At 45.0% G+C, this 23,161-nt stretch overlaps 2 protein-coding genes across 4 annotated transcripts in view; one reads left to right on the forward strand and one right to left on the reverse strand.

Moving 5' to 3' along the window:
- vasnb (vasorin b) overlaps positions 1-4,698 on the forward strand; it is a 37,176-nt gene extending 32,478 nt beyond the window's left edge. For both annotated transcript variants that reach the window (XM_088612439.1, XM_088612438.1), the window contains one exon: positions 192-4,698. In XM_088612439.1, coding sequence (XP_088468565.1) covers positions 200-2,182 — 1,983 coding nt within the window. In that variant the 5' untranslated portion in view covers positions 192-199 and the 3' untranslated portion in view covers positions 2,183-4,698. The remainder of the gene's footprint in view (positions 1-191) is intronic.
- coro7 (coronin 7) overlaps positions 1-23,161 on the reverse strand; it is a 190,661-nt gene that overhangs the window by 86,563 nt on the left and 80,937 nt on the right. The gene's annotated exons all lie outside the window — the stretch shown is intronic.

The following is a 23,161-nucleotide window of genomic DNA, read 5'->3' on the forward strand; positions in this document are numbered from 1 at the left end:
CTGGTATTTTCTTTTCTGAAAAGTTCATACCTGGTTGGATAACAATTATTCCACTAAAGACAGCATTGTGTGGATTATTGATATACTGGAATACAAACAAGTAGATGGAACACTGTTTTCTCTTTGCAAATATCCTGTACTGTTGTAGCTTCAAAGGCCCTGACTTTGCTCGTCTTTTTGTATCCCTGCAGCGGAAACCATGAGGTGCCTCCTCCTCTTGCTCCTCTGCCCGACAGTCTTCACAGATGCCTGCCCCCGAGGCTGCAGCTGCAGCAATCCCAGCAACATCTTCTGTATCAATTCACAGCTTAAGTCTATGCCTGAGGGACTCCCTGAAGACACAAAGAACCTCTTCCTTTTTCAGAACGGCATCTCCTCTCTGAGCGCAGAGAAATTTGCTGGACTGGACAGCTTGGAGCTACTGGATCTCTCCCAGAATTTAGTCTCTGAGCTGCCCAGCCAAGTGTTCAGACCCCTGTCTTCCCTCCGCAACCTGGATCTGTCCTCCAATGAGATAGTGGAGATATCCAGAGGGAGCTTTGCAGGCTTGGGCTTGCTGGAGCGCCTCTATCTTAATGGCAACCGTATCAAGAGCATCCACCCCTCAGCCTTTGATGGCCTAGGCCACCTGCTAGAGTTGAAGCTGCAGAACAATCAGCTCACTACGTTACCTGCCCTTCACGTGCCCAAGCTGCTTCTCCTTGACATCAGCTTCAACAAAATCCCTTCGCTGAGACCGGAGGACCTCCAGACAGTCAACCTCGAGTCTCTAAAGATGGCAGGAATGGGCCTCAGCTATTTGGATGATAACCTCCTGAAGAGCTTAGGTAACCTTCATGACCTGGACCTGTCTAAAAACCAGCTGAAGGCAGTGCCTGCTGCTCTTAAACAGGCAAGAGGCCTGACCAAGCTCAGCCTAGCAGGCAACACCCAGGTGAGCCAGCTTAAGAAGGAGGACTTCCAGAATCTGGAGTCCCTGCAAGAGTTGGACCTGAGCAATCTCAATCTTCAGGGCTTTCCTGATGGCTTCCTGCAGCTATTTTCTCGGTTGCACACACTCTCTGTGGCTGAAAACCCTTTCAACTGCATATGCCCATTGGCCTGGTTTCCCCCTTGGGTACAGAGTAGCAAGGTGCATTTGCAAAGGAATGAGGAAACCAGATGTCACTTCCCCCTCCTCAACGCAGGAAAGATTCTTAAGACCCTAGAACACAAGGAGTTTGGATGTCCTACCACCACCACCATGATGACAACCACTTTCACCACCACCACCCCTGATCCTCCTGTTATCAGCACCCTCTCGACAACCACAATGACCATCACCACTTCAAGTGAGAGTCCTCTGGCTGATGACGAGAGGTCCCCTCCTCCTGGCTCCCCCGAACCCAACAGCAGCTCTGACCCAGACGTTTGGTTCTGCCCCTCCAACATCTGCCTCAATGGAGGCTCCTGCCAGCTGGACCACAAGGGCAACCTGGAGTGTACCTGTCCCACAGGCTCCTGGGGGCTCTACTGTGAGGAGAAGGAGGACACGACTCTGCCTGTATCCACCCCAACTGTAACGACGGAGCCCGCCATCAGCCCCAGGGCAGCCACTAGCACCTCCATCCTGGTGGACCTCCACCGGTACATCCAGGCACGGCCTCAGCTCAGGGGGATCCGGCTCACCTACAAAAACTTGTCGGGGCCGGACAAACGCCCCGTGCAGATCAGCGTGCCGGCCTCCTACCCCGAGTACACGCTGCGGGGGCTCAGGCCCAACTCCACTTACCACATCTGTGCCAGCCCCCTGGCGGAGCCAGGGAAAGAGGACAGCTTCTGCATGGTGGCCCGGACGTCCTCCGTCCCACAAACCCCTGCTCCCGTCACCCAGACCAAAGACGCCGAGCTGACCGCCATGATCATCCCCTTGGTGGCGGTTGTCCTGCTGATTGCGGTGGCGGCGGCGGGAGCCACTTATTACGTCCGCCGGAGGCGAGCGAAGGGGCACCCGGACCTGGGCGCTGACCCCTGCCCCTTGGAGCTGGAGGGGGTGAAGGCTTGCCTGGAGAACGGGGCCCTGCCCCAGAAGACACCTGAGCTCTCGCAACCCCAGAACGGGTTGGAATATGAGGTCCCGTTGATGCAGGGGCAGAATCCCGCCAACAACAACGTGGCGGTGTTGAAACCCTCTTACTTCTGACTTGGACCAGCTCTGAACTCTGTCCACTAGGGGGAGAACTCTTCCCCTGCCCACGCTGGCAGTGCAGGGACACTGAGATACCGCCTGGGGAGAAAGTTCCGACGACCGTCAAGAGAGCAAATGATTAAATATTCATTTAAGTGCAATTATTGGTGGAATACGTAACATCTTATGGAAGAATTATTTTGAAATAATGGTGTGTTCCTATGTGTATATAGAGAGAGGAAGGACAGAGAGATAACTTAAGTGCCTCACATCATGTTCAGCTTTTTGCCGTTTGACTGTGGTTTTCCCACATGACGCTTGTTGGACGGACACGCAAGGCTGTGCGCTGGAGAAGACATTGTGAACAAAAATATAAGAACTTCCTTATGCTCGGCTCATTTTTAGGCTCACGGTGTACTCCGTGCTAGCAATTTCTGTGTATGGTGCACTGTAGGGGTCAAAGGCCACGCACAACAGGTTCCCATGGAAACAGAGAGGTGTGCCTGTAGCACCTAGGGACAAATCATGATAACCTGACCTAGCCTCTCACCCCGCAAGGACCTCATCAGCCATGCTCTTCTAGAGACCCTAGAAATGAACACTACAAACTGTACTGTAAGTCAAGCTCTGATGGCTGAAATATTAGGATACTTTAACACCACACACTCCACAGCCTGCTAAAGTTATTACCTGGAGAACAGCTGGCATCAAAGGCACTGAAAGGCATAGGCAGGCCTACAGAGCTCTGTCTCCACTGCATTAGTGACCCTTCTGGAATATGGGAAAGAACACAGTCATTCCCTTGATCAGACAAGGTTCAATCCTGTTTGTTTTCACAACCAGGTCAAAGAATTTACCCGACAAACGTATGCTAAGTAAAGGTTCCAGCTGTAGGTATGGCAGACAATCCCCCAAAGACACAAAAAATAAGCGGTCAACAGGTACTGTTGAGAGATCGCCGCTGGATTTGTTTTTTTGGGGTTCTAACTGGCTTAACTGTAAGAAGAGCTGGCATTTTGCAATTTTAGCAGGAAGCAAGAGTGTCTAGTTTGGGGTACATTAAGGCATGTTGAAACCATTTCAGTAAAGATGACTCATAAAAAGCAAATGATTGGTAAATAAGACTAAAATAGTACAATGACAAAACTAACAACAGAGCTTCTTAAAAGGGTTTTTATGAAGATATTTGGTGTAAGAAACTTTCAGAAATTGTGGTAACAATGCATGTAGAGCAGTTTAATTTAATCTTTTGGAGAGTTTTTAGATATTTGGATGTTTCATCAATAATGGAAAGGATTAAAGTAAATATTGGAAACAGCAGAACCTTACAATGAACCTTGAGTGGCATGCTGGGAACAGCAACATTTATGAAAATCACAGGCTTAACGAAGACATGCATGTCTTTTTGTAGTTAAATCAGTTCTTTTTCTTATCCCAGTTTATATTCTGTGCAGTTCTAAACTGCCATCTTCCATTTTTATAGACGGACAGAGCTTAATCATTTTCAAAGGCTGTCCAGGGTCCTGTCCGCTTTGAATATTTCAAACTCAATCTAGTTACTGCTAAAAGAAAATGATTAAGTCCTGCCTAGGAAAAAAAATACAGGAATGGTAGAGGTTCACCAGAACTGCAATTAAGAAACACTGACCAACTAGTCACCATTTCCAGTTCTGCACAGGTAATGATGGGCTTCGCACCGAGCAGACACAAGGCACCGCTTTCAAATGAAAAATCACAACCAAATATTGGCTTTGGAGCTGGCAGCTGGCAGGTTTTGATTTAAACTGGCTCCATCTCTTGGATTTTTAACTGTGGACTCATGTCTACAGAAGAGGCAGTTATATAAATAAATTCCCAAAGTTCACTGCTAGAACGTTGCCGGGGAAACGTTTTCTGGAAACTTCAGAGCCACAACCTCGTACAGCCTGATGCCACCCTCTGGGGGACATCCATCACAAAGGCACAGCACAGCCTGGAGGAAGTGCTTGGGTCACTACAGAGATGAGCGGCCTTTTGTTACGAGCGACTGACTCGATGTAAATACATGTTTAGATTGACGGGCCTGGTTGGGGCGGTGAACAGATTCAGCCCGGCTGGTAACCTGGTGGGGTGCGGGCGGTGAGAGAGGTTGTCCCCATCGCGGAGGGGGAGAAGGGGGCAACAACAGATTGACCTCTGTGAGGAAACTCTTTACCTTTTTAAGCACTTGTCCCGAAGTTCCAGAACTCCTTCAAAATGCCTTTTTGTTTTCTTTCTCTTCATTTTCCCACTCCGGTCTACACTTAAAGCCTGCTTTTTAACCTTGTACATAAACGAAATCAGTTAAAATAAAAGAAAACGCAGAAAACTTGAACTGGAACCTGCAGCTTGGTGACAAGAGAGATTGAAAGTATTCTGAATATTTTCGATGTGATTTGATTTTTTTTTCCCTGTTTATTTTGGGAAGTTTCTCTCTAGAGATTTGTGCTTATTTGTAAAACACAGCGCCCCTTTTAAAGCAGCAATTAAAAGAAACAAAAGGAAAACTTTAATTCTGATGGAGTCTCTGTCTTTTTTTCCTGGTGTGTTTATGTCTAGTGGGAAAATAGCAACAGGAGTATCTAAACCTGGGCCAATTTTCAGATAACTCCAGTGGGTTTAGGACACTATACATAAATCAGCCACTTAACACACTTTTCAATACAATGAGACAGCACTGAAGCAGCTACATGCGTATTAACAGAATAAAGTCTTTACCAAGAAAGCGAGTTGCACTAACAGTAGCACACACCCTTCTCGGTCTCCAGTTAGCACACAATCAGAGGAAGGTGCAGGAGAATCTTGAGATTCCTGTTAGATCTTTTAGGAGACACAATGTTCTTATGGTAAAGCTCTGTTTGAATGCTGCTGCATAATGGCTTCATAATCCCTTCATAACTGCCACACAAGACATTATCATCACCTGAAGTTCAAGTAGGTGGCTACGTCAGCAGGCGTAGGCTACAAAGGAACGAGAAGAAAAAAAACACAATGTTTCGGCTGTGGAGCCTTCTTCAGGTATGTGAATGTTTCTTTCCTTCTCGTTTCAGCATGGAACAAACCTTTACTTGTGCCGTTATCATCACATGCGCTATCCTTTTTCAAGCACTTGTGAAAACGACATAAGATGCCAATGCATTTCATTTAAGCATCATTTTGATGAAGGGGTTAGAAAGCCATGATGCAGCCACATGCTAATTTTGCCATTTTATTTTAATTGAAAAAGCAACACATTTTCTGCGTTAACCTAAGAAACCCACATGGTGCCGCACAAATGGATATTAAACATGGGACAACACCCTCCCACCCGCCGCCAGCAAACGTACTGACACACATTGTGAACCCGGAGCCTGGGCGAAAGCACTGAGAAACACAGCTGGTGTCTGAGCACCAAGAAGCCCACACATATCGTACAGCATTCCCTCTCCCTCACCTACCAGACTGCAGAGCAACTCCACAATGGACATTCCTGAGACAGACTGTGTTTCATCAAGGCGGTGGGGGTGGGAGGGCCATCTGACCAAAGTGGCACCTAATTATAGATCCAGATAATTACAGGCTGCTGGATTCTTGCCCCTGGCTTGTGTTTGGCGTGGACACACTTAAACCATTACCTATCCTGCCACATAGCACTTCATAACAGGCCTCACTAATAAACACTTCATTAGCCCTGCACACCCATAGCATGCAGAAGAAAAAGCATTAAGGAGCAGGGTGTAAGTCTTCAGAGAGCAAATTACGAAGGAGAAACAGTTTATTCGCTATTACCCAGGTACAATCCACCCCAGTGGCAAAAGCAGGAATAGAAATAAGTCTGCTGCACAAACTTTTTAGGTTTTAGGTGTCTTCAGCTGTGCAGTCAAAATGCAGCTGTGAACTAGGAGTTTACATAGATCCATCAGCTACATCTTCTAGGCAACATGGGGAGACAATTAAAAGAGGCAATCAGAAAGTTAGGGTATGTAGTTAGAAGTGTCTAATTTAAATCAACGGGTGTTATTTTTAAAATTGCACATTGCACTGATAAGACCTCATTTCGAGGAAAGGGTACAATTAAGGTCACCATGTTACACAAAATACTGCTTCTCTGGAACCAATCTAGAGAGTGACCAGATATATTCCAGGGCTTAAACGAATGTCCTGCTCTTGAAGAACTGATTTTTTTTTTAGTGTTGAAAAGAGAAGACTGTGATGTGACCTAATTTATCTACTGTATTCAATAACCTCAAAGGTACTGACAAAGTCAACATTACAAGTTTCTTCAGTGAAAGGGCACATGTGGAAACTACAGGAAAGTGTGTTTAAAACCAACATGTTCACTGAGAGATAACCCCATACACTGCTTCAGACTCAACAGAAACACAAACCAGGGGATACAAATGAAAACCAAGGGGAAGGTGCATTTAAAACTGAGGACAGCAGCTCTTTTGGTTTACACAAAGGGCTGTGGGAGTCTGGAACAAGATACCCTGCAATGCTGTCAAAGCTGACGTCTTTCAAGGAGAAGCTGGATGAACTCCTGCAATCAATGGTGTGCCAGCTCCCAAACAAAACTCAAGGACCCAAATGGCCTCCTCTTGTTTGTAACCTTTTCAATGTTGAACAAGAACCATTATTTCATGTTAATCTATTTCCTTGAAGGGGACGCATGCTGTGTGACTGCAGATTCTTGGTATCACAGTACCTGTGTGCGAAAGTAACTGTCTGGACTTGCACGCTGGACCACCTCAAGCGTGGAGATTATACCGTACATGCACTCAAACAAACTCTTGGATAAACAGTGCTCCTGAGACATCCATTGACTTGGGGGTGGAAAAGAAGAAACAAGGAGCTAATGTAGTAATTACAGGGTTTAAGAAACAATTACACATCAGATTTGAGTTATTAACGATTCCTTTTCCCCATGGCAAGCCATTGATTAGATCCATGTTTCTCAAAATGTGACGAGCACTGAACCATTTTCCAAACCAAAAGAAATGTGTTCACCATTAAACACACAGTGCTGTTGATTCAGTGGTCCTATGTGCCTACATCTCACTCAGTAGGTAACTGAGATAAATTAAGACAGTCAAAGTGCATACTGTACATGTGAAACACAACGAACACTAAATAAACTCAGAAGATGGCTTTATTCTTTTTCAAAGTCTGGTACTTAACACATTTCGCTCTTGAAAAATGCACACACTGTGATCTGTCAGTGACGAAATGTGAATACCACCTGTTGAAGACAACGCGACTGCGGCAGCACGCAGCTCAGTTTTCATCGGCTTCATATATCCAGGTCTGTTTCGTTCACTGATTCTTCTGCATTGCATTATTAGAAACTCCAGGAGTATTATAAGAACATTTAAATCAAAACACAGTGATGCACTTTAATGAACATCATCATACCAAAATCCCTTCATGAAATCCTCAGGTTTTGCATGCACTCGGACAGAACAAATGAAAAGAACAACAGGCATTCTTCCGATTCCCTAAACAAGCCACACTCTTTTCCTCGCCATTCCACTGCTTTAACCCAAGGGACACACTAAACTCCAAATCCATCCTCCAATTCAAGGCATCTGTCTACTTACTCTTACTCACTTGGTGCCTAAGCCCTCATCCCAAGCCTCCAGCTCCAGGTCATTGACCACGCTGCCTCCTGTACTAAATCCCTGGCCCTGAACACCTGGTCTCCCTGTGTCCATGCACCCCCCTCTGGAAGTACTGTATATCACTCTCACTCATCTCCAGAGTCTCCTCTGTAACCACCAGCTTTCACTCCCACTTTCTAAGCTATAACCCGGAGCCCAGACTGATTCAAAGTCACTGAACAAAAACACCCCTATGGTTAACCACCTCAGATAATCTCTGCTTCATTACATATGTCGCAGTTTCTTTATCTGCAGATACCGCGGCAGCCAGCCCTCCTTACAAAAATCCTTACAAAACCCCTTTCGAATTAAATCTCGAAGTTTAATCATCTGACAGTAGGCATGGCACGGAGCACCCTCTCGCCGCACTTTTACAGAACTCGGGTCATTTCTCTGCTGCTGAAGGAAGGAATGAGTGTTGAGTGGTCAGCCAAGTCCCCTCTGCATCGCAGGACATTTTCAAAAGACTTCTGGAGAGACGCTCATTCCCTGTATTTGCTCATAATCATTCAAAGCAAAACTCTGGAACGTGAACAAACAACAGGCGATGTAAAGACAACTGAGGGAGGAGGGGGTCTTCTGGAAAGGTACTAAATATGTTTTAGGGACGGGGCTGCCATAATACCTTTCTACAAAACGTTCTCTCTTGCTCGGAGAGCTAGGCCACACAGCCCCACACACAGAGCACTAACTGGCCTCTGGTGACTGGCAGGAGTGCCTGTGGCTGAGCTGGAGAGACGGGACAGCTTCACCTGAGTCAGTACATACCGGGGGCTCCAGAAGATTGTGTTCTGTTCCCCTCCTGTGCTTTCCAATAAAAAGCCTCTTTATTCCTCGGGTTTAAGAGACCTGGCATTTGGCTTTCCGCCAGGCTGCAGCTCCAGCTGAGCAGCTCAAAGGGCCTATTGTAGCTCGGAGGGCAGATTTTTTAAATTAACATCCCAAATTCCTCAGAAAATTGCTGCTGAGTAAATATTTTTGCTACTCGTTCTTGTGTATTTTCCAAGCCAGGGTGGAAAGCTACTGCCAAGGACAATGTGTTAAAATACAGGGCCGTGTGGCTTTAGAAAGGATTTTTTTCCCCCTCGCTTGCCTTTCATTTTAGCTCTCAGTTCTATTTTTATAACTTTTTCCCTTCAATCCCTGCCCACAGCTTGCCTCGTACACACTGGAGGCCTTCTTAGAACAAGGATTTAGGCCTCTTTGAAGTAAGAGCGAGCAAAGGTCAGCGGACTTACAGCGGGGTCACACCGGCTCTCCAAAGCCTGGAGTTATTATCTCCAACCAGCTTCCCTCACAGGCCTTTCAACCACAGGATAACACAGACGCAATCTGCAGGCAGGGAAAGTTCCCCGCGACTGACCACGAAGACGCCATTCTCAACCGTGGGCCGCTGGTTTCAGTGACTCGGCAGCTTGTCTTCTTTGAGACTTTTCCAACGGCCTCACCCAGTCCCTGCAGGGCTCACATTATAGCCGTCCTTCAGACTCTGTGATTTTGCCAAACAAGTCGGCCTCTTGCCCCCTCTAAACGTCCATCGTTTCTACATTCACAACCACGAAGAGTCTCCCAGACACCGCAAAAACCCTTAAAGGTTCTCATGGCTTCTCGAGTGACTAGTAGAGCCTCCTTCAAGACATTTTAACAGTCTTCTCTGATTATCTTCCGCGCAAATGGTTTTACCCGTCAACAACCCATCGAGGCAGAAAGTCCCATGATCCTCCTCTGCTACAGCAAGAAGGAAAGCACGCATTACTGCTCGATATGAAAAAATATGTATATACAAGCTTCATTATGGACCTTATGAATGTATTTGAACACTTCTTCTCTTTGGTGTTGATATTCAATTAAACACGCAGGTTTGAAAGTAAGTCAGAAACAAATCTTATGGCTCGTCGCAGTTCAGTCAGAAAAATCTTCCCTGACCGCAAAGAAAACATTTTTTTTCCACAGAGTGCTGAGGAGAAAACTCTCTACGGTGAATCTCAAGCATGAAAATGCTTTTACATACAGAGCCTGCAACTCCAAGATAAGCAGCAAAAATGGGAGAATCTCCTTTTTCTATAGTGCTTCAAAGCCCGTGTGATGTAAATATGTTGGAGTCTGCTCTTTTTAATGCTTCATTGTTTGTTGCACTTAATCACTTATACAAATACTCCCCGAGTTATGTAAGACTCATCAACTGCTACTTCACACAAAACCAGTGTAAATTAATTTTGAAAATCAGATTTGCGAATTTGTAAATATTTGTACACATAAGTGGGAACAACTTACAACTGCATAGCGCTTCCATAAATAAGGCTCCTTTTAAAATTTTCCACTATTTGATCCATGAATTTTTATTTTTATTGCTAGATCTATTTAAAATGCGGACAATTTCATTTCATTTTACCCAGTGTACTCATTACAAAATGCATTTGTGTGAACTCAGCAGCATGTAGAACAAGACTGGAAACGAACCTACTGCCACCACAGTGTAAAATAATAAATATAAACATGGCTCAAGGTGAAAATCTGACTCACAAAAAATCTGAATTTTGGAATGGACTCCTTAACCAAACTAGTCTAGTACAGACTAGATCGATGACTGTCTGTACTAGACTCAGTTATAACATGTCACCTCATTGTAATATGTCAGCAGTCTGCATTTCATGATGGACTGTTTGTCGAGAAACACTGGAATCACTGGCTTGAATCCCACACACTATATGAGCTTTTGCAATTTCCTTTTGACCCAGTGCTGTCTTTTCAAGGTACTGTAAAGAATATCACAAGGATATCTTTTTTCTATTGCTCGAATGAGGTCCTTGCTCCACCTGTAGCAGAAATATTGACACGTCTTTATATGATCAAGATTAGACTAGCATATCACCTTATCCTTTGAGGTTTTTACTACGGTACTAAAGAAGCTTCTGTATGTCCAGAATTCTGTGTCTTATGTTCTAACTAAAAGTGTTTTGCATCAGCATATAATGCCTCGCCTCTGTAAATTGCACTGTCTGTCTGGGAAAATTAGAGTGAACTGTAAAATTCTCCTGCTCACATTTAAGGTACTGAATAACCCTAGCTCCAGATCATATTCAGGTTTTAAGTTCTGGTGGAGTCCAACACTTAATCTGAGAGCTGCTGATTCAGGCTTTCGTACTCTGCCAGAAACCAAGCTCTCCACACTGGGCCGCAGAGCCATCTCATGTACAGCAAAACATCTGCAGAACCAAATCCCAAATCCCAACTGCCCAATTCCATTACCGAGACTGTAACTGTCGACATTTGTTAATCTTTACTCAATGACCTAGTTTTTTAAGTAAATCTTATAAAGTACAATTTAGTTTGGCTCTTCATTTCCCCGGGTCAAACTGCTGTGATTTTCGATTCAATCTCTTCTACTTTAGTGTTACTACACGAGTCCTGTCGCACAGCATGTTGAGTTTTTTTGAAGACTAAATAAGGTATTCAACTGGTTTCTTACTATTACCTATTATTTGTTCAATACGATCTATATCCTACAAGTGAAGCTAATCTGAAGCAATGTTCAGGGTTCTCGACCTGTAACTGGAAGGTTGTGGGTTCAAATTCCATCTGAGACACTGCTATTATATGTTGGAGCTAGGTACCTCACCCAAAAGATTGCAACAATCCAAAGTTGTATAAATGGATGCAAATATAAGTCGCTTTGGATAAAAGCACCAGCCAAATAATTTAACAGCAGTTGTCTCCTCCAGCTCCCCTAATAAAAGTATCATTTTTTGAAAGCAGCGGTACTGAATGCCAGCTTATATCAAATTAACGGCATGACTGGCACAGTGAAGGCTAACATTTGAATTACTGGCACTGACAGTGTGGTGTGGCTCACTGCCTTCCCCAAACCAGCTGGGGAGGTGATATGCGTGAGACTCGAGGATCCTCCAGAAGACGATTCTATACAGCATTTCCCCTGGAGTGTCTCTATGTGAAGACACTGCTGCCACGGCAACAATTACAGTCATGAGTTTCTCACCAAGGACGAAAAGTTTGGTCCGCTTTCTCAAAAAAGAAAGAAGGTGTGAGCACCGCAAAAGTCTGCATCTGTGCTGGACGCAAAACGCTTAGACATTTATCTTGGGTATTACGAGGGTAAATCCAAAGTTTTTTTAATCGTTTCTAGACTTTCACTCGATTATTAACATCTCCTCCTGTCGGTCCACACTGGCCTGGTCTGCTAGCTCGTAGTGAAACAGGATGTAGATACATACTGCCAAAGTCGGAGGGGGGTTAGCTCCTGGGTTGTCTTTTGGCATAGAAAATGCCAAACTGGCACAGAAGGTGCCCTGGGCACACACGGAGGAGAGGGGAACAGATTTCGGGGCTGTGTGTGAGTGGTTTGGAGAAAAGAGAGCAGTTCAGACAACACAACCATGTGCTAAAAACCCACAGCCTTTCTGGAAAGGGGCTGTTGGGGGGTGGGGTGTGTTTTTTTATGCCTTCCAAAGGAGCCCTGAATTAAAGAGCAGAGCCTTTAAACAGAACAGCCTGTCACCCTGGAAAAAAAAAAACACACACACACACTCAAAATGTGGTTCTCATTTATGAAAGCGGAGAAAATAATTGTATTTATTAAAAAAAATAAATAAAACACAAATCTGGCTTTGACGAGAAAATGAAAATTCCCCTGAACAGAAATTCAGCAGCAGACCAGACTGGTGTCGATATTGATTCCAACTCGTTGCTTTAATGTGACCTCAGCAGCTGCGCTCAATTAGGGTGGATTGGCCAGCGGTGATAAGGCTGATACCTTGTTAAAATGAACTGAGCCGTGGGCTTGGCTGCTAGGATGCTTCGTTAGCTGAAAACGCTGATAAGAAGCATGTATCTAGGTACAAACAAATCACTGGTCAACTACAAATCATCTAAGAGTCAACTATCATCGCCATTCGCAGATAAGGACCAAGTTTACTCTACTAAGAGAAAAAAAACACAAAAAGTCTTGCAATGTGCACAGCATTTAGCAGCATACCAACAGCCACTTTTCATAGGCTACTTGTACAAAGCAGGTACTTCCACAGTCATCCAATATACACATAATGAATTCCACCTAGTGAGAAGGTTTACACATGTAGTACTGCAGAATGAAAGATGGGTCTGAGCCAAATCTGTGTGCCTACATGTTGCAAGAACAAGGCACAGCTCCCAAGATGCAAAGCAGCTTAATAATTATTCCTTGGTATTTTATCAACATTATTCTTCAGTAACCGGATATGAGGAAGTTAAAAATGAAATTTACAAAGAAATGGATATTTGGCTGTAAGAATTGCTCTGGCAGTTGGTAATTCTTCACCAGGACAAAAGAACAAAATGTGGAACACCAAGTTACACAAAGGTCGTAAAGTTGGCAAAAAGAAAATAAGAACTGTTACAAATGAGAAGAAGCCATTTGGCCCATCTGGTAATTAGCAGCTCATTCATCCAAGGTTCATGTCACTGACAAGACAAGATACTCAAGCAAGTTACATTTTCAGAACTAAAATACAAGTAGCAGAGTGAGAAGGCCTTTTGGTCCTATTCAGAAGAAAAACATCTTGTATTTAGCGTAGTAAAAACTCCAGTGGTGCCCCTATCTCCGACTTCTGTCTTGAAAACGAGGACTAGGAGATGCTAACCACTGAACCCACTGTCCCCTGAGAATCCAGGGCAAGAACATTTTGAGTGGAGAGCAATTATGTTGGCAGAAGATGTCTTGGTCCTTAATGTTCAAATAATGCAAGATTCACAGTACAGGTATATATATATACAGTATAAGTACAGGTGCTTGTGATTTCCTGTCTTCCACTCCCACTTTTCAACTAATTCAGCCACTTCTTCATCTCCCAGGATTATTCTAGGGGTACAATGGACCCCTCATCCAAGAACTAATAGCTGCTTATGTAATGCGTAACAACAGGAAACGATCCTGATCACAGGGTAAGGGAATACCCTGCACTAGAGAGGAATGTAGGCCAAGACTGTCACACTGGCATCGCAGTACAGCAGAGACGTCAGCCTGTGCATGAGTGAGGGCAAGCCCCAGGCGACAGGAGAGAATAAAGCCACGCTTTTCTGCACATGACTTCTGAGTCCCCGAGAGGAATTTCATCCCATCTCCTGACCAGAACGCATGGCCTGTGTCTCACGTTCAATCCTCTGGCCCCATCCCAAAGGCCCGGGATAAGGGCATTCCTACATTATAGGGAGCGCTAACAGACTGTAGCGCATTTACCTCACACAGTCCGGCAGCACTACAAGGCCCATCCAAGGCATCAGAGGAGTGATTTTGTGCTGCCCAGCCCCCAGCCTTAAGGGGTGATTTGAGATGCCAAAGATGACCAGGGTACCACCCAGCTTTTGAGATACCCTAGCTGCAGAGAAGAATACGTGGTCGTATAATATTCTTCAGATTTCAAGATAGTCTGCTTTGGGAGGCTGATCCAGCTCTGCTCGGACTTTCCGGCAATAGAACCTGCTCTCTGCTTGTGACTGCCTACAATAGGGAAACTGTACAAACGTAAATGAAGGCAGGAGCATATATCTGGCTACTGTCAGTGTCACTGTAAGGTGTTTGAATCACATGTTCTAGCATGTCCCTACAGTTTCGCAGATCAGCCAATCTTGTCAACTGACATCTCAGTGGCATGAAAAACAGAAAGACATCCAGTTCCTGTCTGTGCCAAACATTTTTGGTTAATCCCAGTTGAAATCACAGAGATTAAATACTACATGGGAATGAGGAATTTGTGACCTGTTAATACAGAGTATTGAATAACAAGATACAAAAAAACTAAAATTAAAAGTTGAAGTATTGTCAAGTACCGTATTGAAGTCTTGTAAACCTGTTCTGTTTCCACAGGCCAGCTTTGGGAGAGGCATGTGAGTTTTTGTCTCATGTATACAAGCTTGGTCGTGATTTGCAATAAAAGACCTACAGTAAATGCATCTTCAGACAAGACTTAAAGAAAGAAGTATTGAGCTTATCCAGGGTGTACCACAAGAGCTTAATCTCACGAGTCACATTTAGGCCAATGTTTCGGGTTAAAGTGGGCTGTTACATATGCTCTGAGCCTCACAAGCCTGCAGATGTAGCCAACTTCAGTCCATTTTAAAACCTATAACTCTTTACACATTTATCAGTGCAAGACAAGATTGGTCATAATTACAATGAAAACCGAAACCGATCTCTAGCGTACTTGAACACGTTCAGATTCATTTCCTTGTGACCATCGCCTCGCTATGTTCAGGTGTATTTATGGACATGTACATTTGTTCACCTTTTATGCAAGGCAACATCTGGCCAAGACACAAAAGGTGCATCTAAAATTAATTTGTAATACATGTTTGCAATATATAACAAACAATTATAAAAATGGAATATATGATACTATATAATTAATGCTATTTGTAATATATAACACCACATGACAGTGGTGGCGCAGTGGTTAGCATTGTTGCTTTGCAAGGCAATGCAATGGGGCCCTGGGTTACATTCCTGAGGTTCTCCTCAAATTCACATGGGTTTCCTCCAGTCCAAAGACATACTGGCAAGTTAACTGGTTTGTCCCTAGTGCGAGTGTGTGCATGTTTGTGTCTGTCATGCTCCCTGATGGACTGGCGTCCCATCCAGGGTGTATCCTGCCTTGTTCCTGTTGCTTGCTGGGATTGGCTAAGGCTAACCCTGGATTGGAAGACGTGGTTAGATAAATGGATAATACATAATGCACGATATAACAGTATGTCATGTTTGTTTTCACCGTTGCTGCTCATAAAGGGCTCCAATTGTTTTAAAGCTGAGCCATGTTGTTAGCAGGCAACTGCATTTTAAAGCAAAACATCTTGTAAAACGTCATCCCCATTAGTTTTATTGTCCTGGGACGCCACAGCTCACTGCCACGGGAGCACACAGCTGACTGGCAGAGCAGCACTCTGCATGGAAGAAAGCACAAGACATTCCTATTCCTGCAAACGCACCATTATCTCAGCGAAGATCTCATTTCCTCCTTTGCAAAAGGAGGGATCACAAAGCCAGCTTTAAGGAAAAAAAAAAAACGAAGTCTCCGGTCATCCCCAAAAAAAATAGAAATCATAAAATAATGTATATGATATGACCGTGGCTTGACAACAGTGATGTAAATAGAGCAGAAACATAAACTGTATATGACATTTAAGAGTAAAAGCAATGAACTGCACTGTGTGAACTTTGAAAAAAGGGTAGCCAACAGCTCCTCGCTGAAAACCGGCTTGACAGTCGCGTTGGCAAGTCCACCTAAAAGCAGAATCAGTCTCCTTGTTTCAAAAATACTTCTTCTGGACTTGTTTTATTTGAGGTATCGTATCGGGGGGGGCTTTAAGTAACAGGCTGTTAAAACACAAAGTTCGAGTTGGCAGCTGCACCGGCGTGCGCTGGCTGCAAGAGAACAGGTAAAGCTGCCCCCCTGACAAAGAGAAAGGAGAGGCACGACGTTTCTGCTGCTGAGCTGGGTGCGTTCAAAATCAACAACAGCACTTCTTTACTCAAAGGGTAGTGAGAGCATGAAACAAGCTGGAGACCCATGTGGTTGAAGTGAATTGGCTACTATCAGGAAGTGGCTGAATAAAATCCTTGTATTAATGAACTAGTAATTACCAAAACGGCTTCTAGGTCTGGACGACGTCCTCTCGTTTGTAACCCTTCTTGTGACCTTAAGAGCTGCAGGACTGCTGTTAGGACCTGCACTAACAAGACTGGAGTCCGCTACAGTCTGTCAACAGTGATCCCTTCAGTTAAACTCTAATCTTAGGGCATGCTCTGTCATTATCAGGGATGGTCTTGAAAAACGACAGCCTCGAGCTGAAGATCAAGGAAAAGACCTTCTGGTCTGTAGTGAAACGTCAGGGCTGAGACACACCGAAGGGGGATTTGTCCTGCATGGGCACATAACGGCACAGCCCCCCAGCGCCGTTCCAGCGCAGGAACGGGGCGAGGGGGATCCCTGGTTTTGCAGTAAACAGCCATTCCTGTTTACACAGCTGCTGCGCTTGATTGCTAAAACAATCCCTCCGCGCTCCGATCGGAACTGTCACTTTGTTATTCCAAGAGACGACACGCTCGGGCAGCGCTGTTATTCTGCTTCTTGGTTTACTGGAGGGACGACAGCGATAACCTGAAACAACCAAATGGATTGAATACGTAGGCGATAACTGTGCAACTCAAGTAGCTGTCAAAACAGAGGCCAACAAACCCGAATCAGAAAGTTTACTGTCAAAATACACAGCAGCAGCGATATGCTTAAAACCCAGATCTCTGCATGCTTCACTGACTGGCATCACGGAGGGTTGTCATGGGGCCTAAGCCCACAGCTGCAAAAGCCCCCCCCCCCCAAGACACACACACCAACGTCTAAAATGTGGCTTTCATGTGCAATACCAAAATATTTCTCTTTTAGACCCGCAATAATATTTCTGCACTACTCAGCAAATGCGTGCCTCTGCCCATGAATTCAAATCCATGGGTGTTTTGAACAGACTATCCAGCTGTGTTTTCAAGACTGGTTTCTTAAGATCTTTCAAAAACGAAAAAAAAAAAAGGCAGAGATGCTTGGATCGATAAACTACCAGACAGCCTCTGAGAATAAAAGCCTACTCATTTTGGCATCACTCACTCCCCCACCCCTGCACCTACAGCACAAAGGACACTTTAAAACTCCCAAGCCAGAGGGCCCAACTCTTAAGCTTTAACCTCTGCATTCGACCTCTGACATGCCAGGAATGAGACTTGTCTCTCCAAGAACAAACACTCTTTATTGGCGCTCCACAGTCCTCTACACTTCCTCAAGGTTGTCCAGTGGTGTGGCACGCTGTGCTTGTGATTTGATTCCATCTCCTTGATGCCCCGCACTACAACGTCTTAACCATCAATAGCCCTGCAGCGGCTCAGCCAGAGCAAATTCCAGAAACAATGTAAAAGTGGCCAGGAGCCGAGTCATGATTTCACAGAGAGGGTTTGAGATTGGAAGCCGATACGGACTGAGACATTCATACAGATTCCAGGCTTCGTCCCATGTGAGGCACAAAGAGCATGATCACCACCTCCCTTGTTCCTCCCATTGCATCCCTGCGAAGCCTGACTGCTGTGAGGCCGGACGGGCGATCCTCTTCTCAAATGGCTCGTCTCATGAGCGGATAGAAATAAGACTCGGTTTGAAGCTCAATAGGGCCACAACAAGCACCACTTACAGCCGCAATCTGGTGTTCTTAATAGACCTACCCTTCCAGGAACCGAACAGGCCCAGCCTTGCTTATCTTCTGAGATCTTTCCAAAATTTCAATGAATAAGGATACTTATATATACTCTAGGGAGCTTCTCTATTTAAAGAGATAATCGTCAATCAAATAGCTTCTTCAATTTGGATCAATTGTAAAATTAAAGCTGCTGACAATCGCTTAACCTAGTTGACAGGGAAAGATGCATCATTTTAGTCTTTGGTAACAAGAAAAGCAGGCTAAAAAAAGAAAACCGAGACAAACCCTTCAGGTTAAACAACAGTTCTTATTCTAGTATTTTGTGCACTGCAGAAATATAAATGTTGAAAGCACCAAGCCAAGTTATAATACTGTAGCTAATATGTGATCCACGAATGACCACAGAAAGACGAACACTAATACTTACACGTGCTCCACACTATTTTAATATGCAACACAGATCTAACGAGACAGCACTCATCTGCCTCTAATCTTCTGCATTCACCTGGGGGTCACGATGGCAAAGGTGAGGTTAGAGTGTGGCAGACAAAATACGGAAGAAAGAAATTCTCTCTATTAAAACTAGATGTTCAATTTTGAAAGGCCCTGAGGCACTGAAAATCAGAAAGCTAGGGAAGGCCTCCGTTTTAGAGTCAAATTATGTCAGTGACCACTTCTGTTTTCTTTCACAGATGGGGGCAAACACTTACTAAGCGAACACTTACTACTTCTCCTGCATCAGCTGCATCTGCAGCTAGATTCGTTTTCTCTTCAACACAGACAAGCTCTAACTGTAACGGGACAGAGCCTGGGATATTTCCGTCAGTCATGAGACATGTGAGGGTGTCGTCCCCCAACAGTGGAGATGGATATCACAAACATTTGAAAGAAATATTTGGATCTTTCAAAACAGACATACAAGAAAGCAAAAAATACAAAAAAGGTACAAAAAAAATATGGAAAAGTCAGCTATAGCAATCTATTTGTTCCAAACCCCTGAATCTTTTTTCAGTTCTATTTTTCTAGGGCAGACTGTATTACATGGACCATGAATGTATAACAGACACCTATATTAACTGTTTGTTCTCCAGATCTCCTGGGATTTTGTGATGGATATCTGACTCTCTCCAAGCCCTAAGAGAAGTAGAAAACATTTTCTCCCCATATCGGACACAATTTCAAAGTGCAAATGAGGCAAAAAGGCGAGTTACAAACATTTAGTTTATTGTTTCTCCTCCTACTGCAAATTGTGTCTGAACAACAATTCATTACATTTGCTCCCTTCTCAAAGTGTTTGCAGAAAGACATTACAGCCTTGTGGTTTGGTGACGTAAGGAGAAGATCAGTAACTGGAAAATTCACTTTCTGAATGTCCTTCTTCAGACAGAGGCCCTGCAGACATTTTCTTTCTCGTGGAGAAGATCTTGTGGTGTCACAGGTGGTAACAAGCACTCATTACTTAAATGATTGCAGTTTATAACTATCCATCCACCCACTTTCTAACCTCTTTATCTAATTCATGATTGCAGGATAGCTGGTGCCTATCACAGCAAGCAATGGGTACAAGGCAGGGTACACTCTGGGTGGGACGCCAGTCCATCGCAGGGCAGATATACAAAGACAAACACTCACACCAGGGCCGATTTTCCAGAAGCCAATTAACCTACCAGCATGTCTTGGGACTGTGGGAGGAAACCAGAGCACCTGCAGAAAACCCAAGCGAACACACAAACATACAAACTCCACACGGACAGCCATAGTGCTCCAGTATGCTCCCCGCACACCAGCTATACGTGGGGAGGAGAACAGAGTGATGAAGCCAGTCCAGGATTATTAGGAGGCCATGGCTGGTAAAGACCAATGGGAAATTTAGCTAGGACACGGGGGTTATACCCCTACTCTTTGCGAGGAACGCACTGGGATTTTTAATGATCACGGAGAGTCAGGACCTCATCTCACCCGAAGGACGGCGCCTTTATTACAGTATAGTGTTCCCGTCACTAGACTGGGGCATTAGGACCCACACAGACCACAGGGTGAGCGCTCCTTGCTGCCCCCACTAACACCTTTCCCATCCAGGCTCACACCTGCTTAGCCTCAGTGGGTAGCCAGTTGTGAATTGCAGGGTGATATGGGGCCGAGACTGGAGATTTCTGAGGCTGGTGCTGAAGGCGTGACCAGGGACTACGTACAGTTTGGACGCGTCTTCCTCAGCACCGTCTGGGGAGAATCCCGAGCGAAGCCTATGGGTGGGGTGGATGCGAGCCTGCCCGTCAGAGTCAAAATGAGTCTGGCGAAGGACACAGTGGGGATGGAGGACGGGGGTTCCTGTGGTCAGGGTGAGATCCTGCCAGCTTGTCGATCTCCTGGCTCTGTGCTGTCCCAGCGCCTGTGACCCCACAGGCGTCTGCCGCCGACCACAGCAGCACGTCCCACTGCAGTATCAGCACAGGAATGCAGTGCTACTCCCTGTGGGAAGTGCAGGCCGGCTCTAATCACTACGTTGCCGAGGTACCATTGCTAACCACGCACTTTGCACTCAAAATAAACCGTGGCCCAACTAGGCGCTCACCAGCTACAGAAACGTGTAATTTCAGATCCACAGGACCCACAGTGTGCACAAACGAAACATTCAGCTATACTGGGTATCTATTTGCTCGGGGCCGTTTCCAAGAGGTGGTTTTAAATATAGGGCCCTCTCACGTGTGGGAGATTAGTTTATTGGAAAACTCTCCTTCCTGCTGATGCTTGGTGGTTTGAATCCGTCCAAGTCCTGTCAAAGTTTTTCTCTTGAAGTAGAACAGAGGTGCTGGGAGGTACACTGACCAAAAAATGGAATTCTCAAAAAAGTGATTCAGCCAATATAACTGATATAATATAACCGATCCAACAGCCTCATCCAGATGTTTCTAGAACGAATCCAGAGTACTGGCTTCAAAAACATGGTCTGGGAGCTTGTTCCACACTCCCACAACCCTTAATGTAACCATTAATCTGCCCTGACTGAAAGAATCCAGGGTATCAGCTGCAACAAAATAGCTGGGTGGCTTACGTAATTTTGTAGTAAAATTCTCTTTCAGTCACTCTTTGAAGAGAATTATAGTCCATATGCCAGCAATTAAATATACTTGAAAAAATTTAAACAAAAGCTCTAGATAAAATGCTGATTTGAATTAAAGTTTAGCAGCATTTTAACAATGTTTATTCATCAAAATGTAGATGATTGGAAAGGAAAAAGTTTTTTTAGACAAATTTTTGTTGCGATGTTCTCTGAAGCAGTGTATTTTGGCATAAAAAATGAGACTGCAGTTAGAATCAGTTTATGTTCTGTTAATTAACAGGGTATAAGGTCTCTCCCATACATGAAAGGACAAAGCACTGAATGCATAACTGCCCTTAACAAGTAGCATTTTGTGCAAAAGTAAAAAAGTCCAGGAGTTCTGCGTGTGTTTCACCCACAAAAAAAGGTAAGAAGACCGTCTTAAGCCCTGAAGTACTTGGAGATCCAACAGCAGAGATTGAGAAATGGGTCAGCATGCGTTCTCCACCAACAGCACAAGGAACCGCAGCGTCACAGCAAAGAAACAGACAAACCCTCAGACACACAAGCAGGACAGACCGAGCCCGAAAGAAGAGCCGTCAGTCTGGGCAGGCTGCGGGCCTGTCCCGCGCGATGGTGGGCCTGAGCAGGCTCCACGGCGGTGCGCAGGTGCGAGGGGGAGGGGCCAGCTCAAGCCCAGGCGGCCGGCACAGCTGCATCAGCATTCACTGCTAGCAGACCATGACCAGGCCGGCTAGAGGGTCAGTCCGACGGAGGCCCGCCTTTTGTGCTGCTGATACGCAGAGGGGTTCTGTCAAGGAAAGGCAGTTCCAGTGATGGAGCCTACAAAGCGCGCCCGGAGGTTTGGCGTCTCACCCCAGCGGCGGTCAATAGCCGGCCCAGCCCTGCGGACTGCTGGTGGCTCAATGGCACCTCCACAGGCCTCGCCCTCCGGGATCCAAATATTTTAGAAACAGGACCTCCCTTCTTTCTTTGAGCTTTTCAAGAGGAGACGTTTTCCGCCTCAGTGATGGGCCATGTTTCTCTTTCAGATCTGCTCTGTAACCATGGTGCCTTTCACCATCCTGTTGAAAAGCTAACCTTTGGGGTCTAGCTGCCCACTCTCTCCCCCTTACTCTGCTTTTTGCGCCCTGTTGGACACTACTGAACCACCCCAGGGGCAGACAACTGATTGTGTCTGGGGGTGTTCGCGACAAAACGCAAATTCTGGTTTATTTTGTGTGCCTACAACTGGACTCCAATCATTAGGAGAGTATTTTCTTTGTTAACACAAAGAACGGGGATAGTTCTGCCACAACACAGTCCAAATTCTAAATCAGTGAACGTTCAGTTTAAAAACTCACTTTCCTTTATTTCTTTCCCCCTTTTCTTCCACCCAAAAGGTGCTCTATAAAGTAGAGGCATAGGGATCTTGCTGACATCATCCAACAAAGGTCTTTCTTTAGGTGAGTGACTCTTGTTTACGGATATTACAGAAGCTGTGTGGTAATTCTCCAATGACGAGCAAAAATTCCAGGGTTTCACTGCACTGATGAGTAAGTAAGTCATTGCTGTGGATCTGTATTTCAAAAACAAAGAGTGGGAATTTTCAGTCAATTAATTACTAACCAGGGAAACTGGAACTGTTACTGTTCACAACAGTGCTGTTTGTGAGGTGTGTAATGCCCTTTTTAAAGAAAAAAAACAAACAAACATCTGAATACTACAGTATATTATTAGGTGCTGTGCACTAGTCCAGTCAGAGCCAGTCCAACGAAACACAAACCTGAAAGCACAGGAAGTAGGGGAAGTGCATTTAAATTCAAGAACAGAAGGCACTTCTTCAGCCAAAGGGCTGTGGGAGTATGGAACAAGCTACACAGACTTGTCATGCAAGCCGATAATCATTCAAGAAATGGCTGGACCAGATCCTTGGATTAATAAACTACTGAGCTCCATGGATGGGATGGATAGACTGAATGGCCATGCTTTCTTTGTGACCTCGTTTATGTTCTCATGCCAGATTTGTGCTGGAAGGGACAGGTTCCATAATGAGCAGTGACACAGAGAGCCTGG

Source organism: Lepisosteus platostomus, chromosome 19 (assembly GCF_059453375.1).
Source record: "Lepisosteus platostomus isolate fLepPlt1 chromosome 19, fLepPlt1.hap1, whole genome shotgun sequence".
Classification (NCBI taxonomy): domain Eukaryota; kingdom Metazoa; phylum Chordata; class Actinopteri; order Semionotiformes; family Lepisosteidae; genus Lepisosteus; species Lepisosteus platostomus.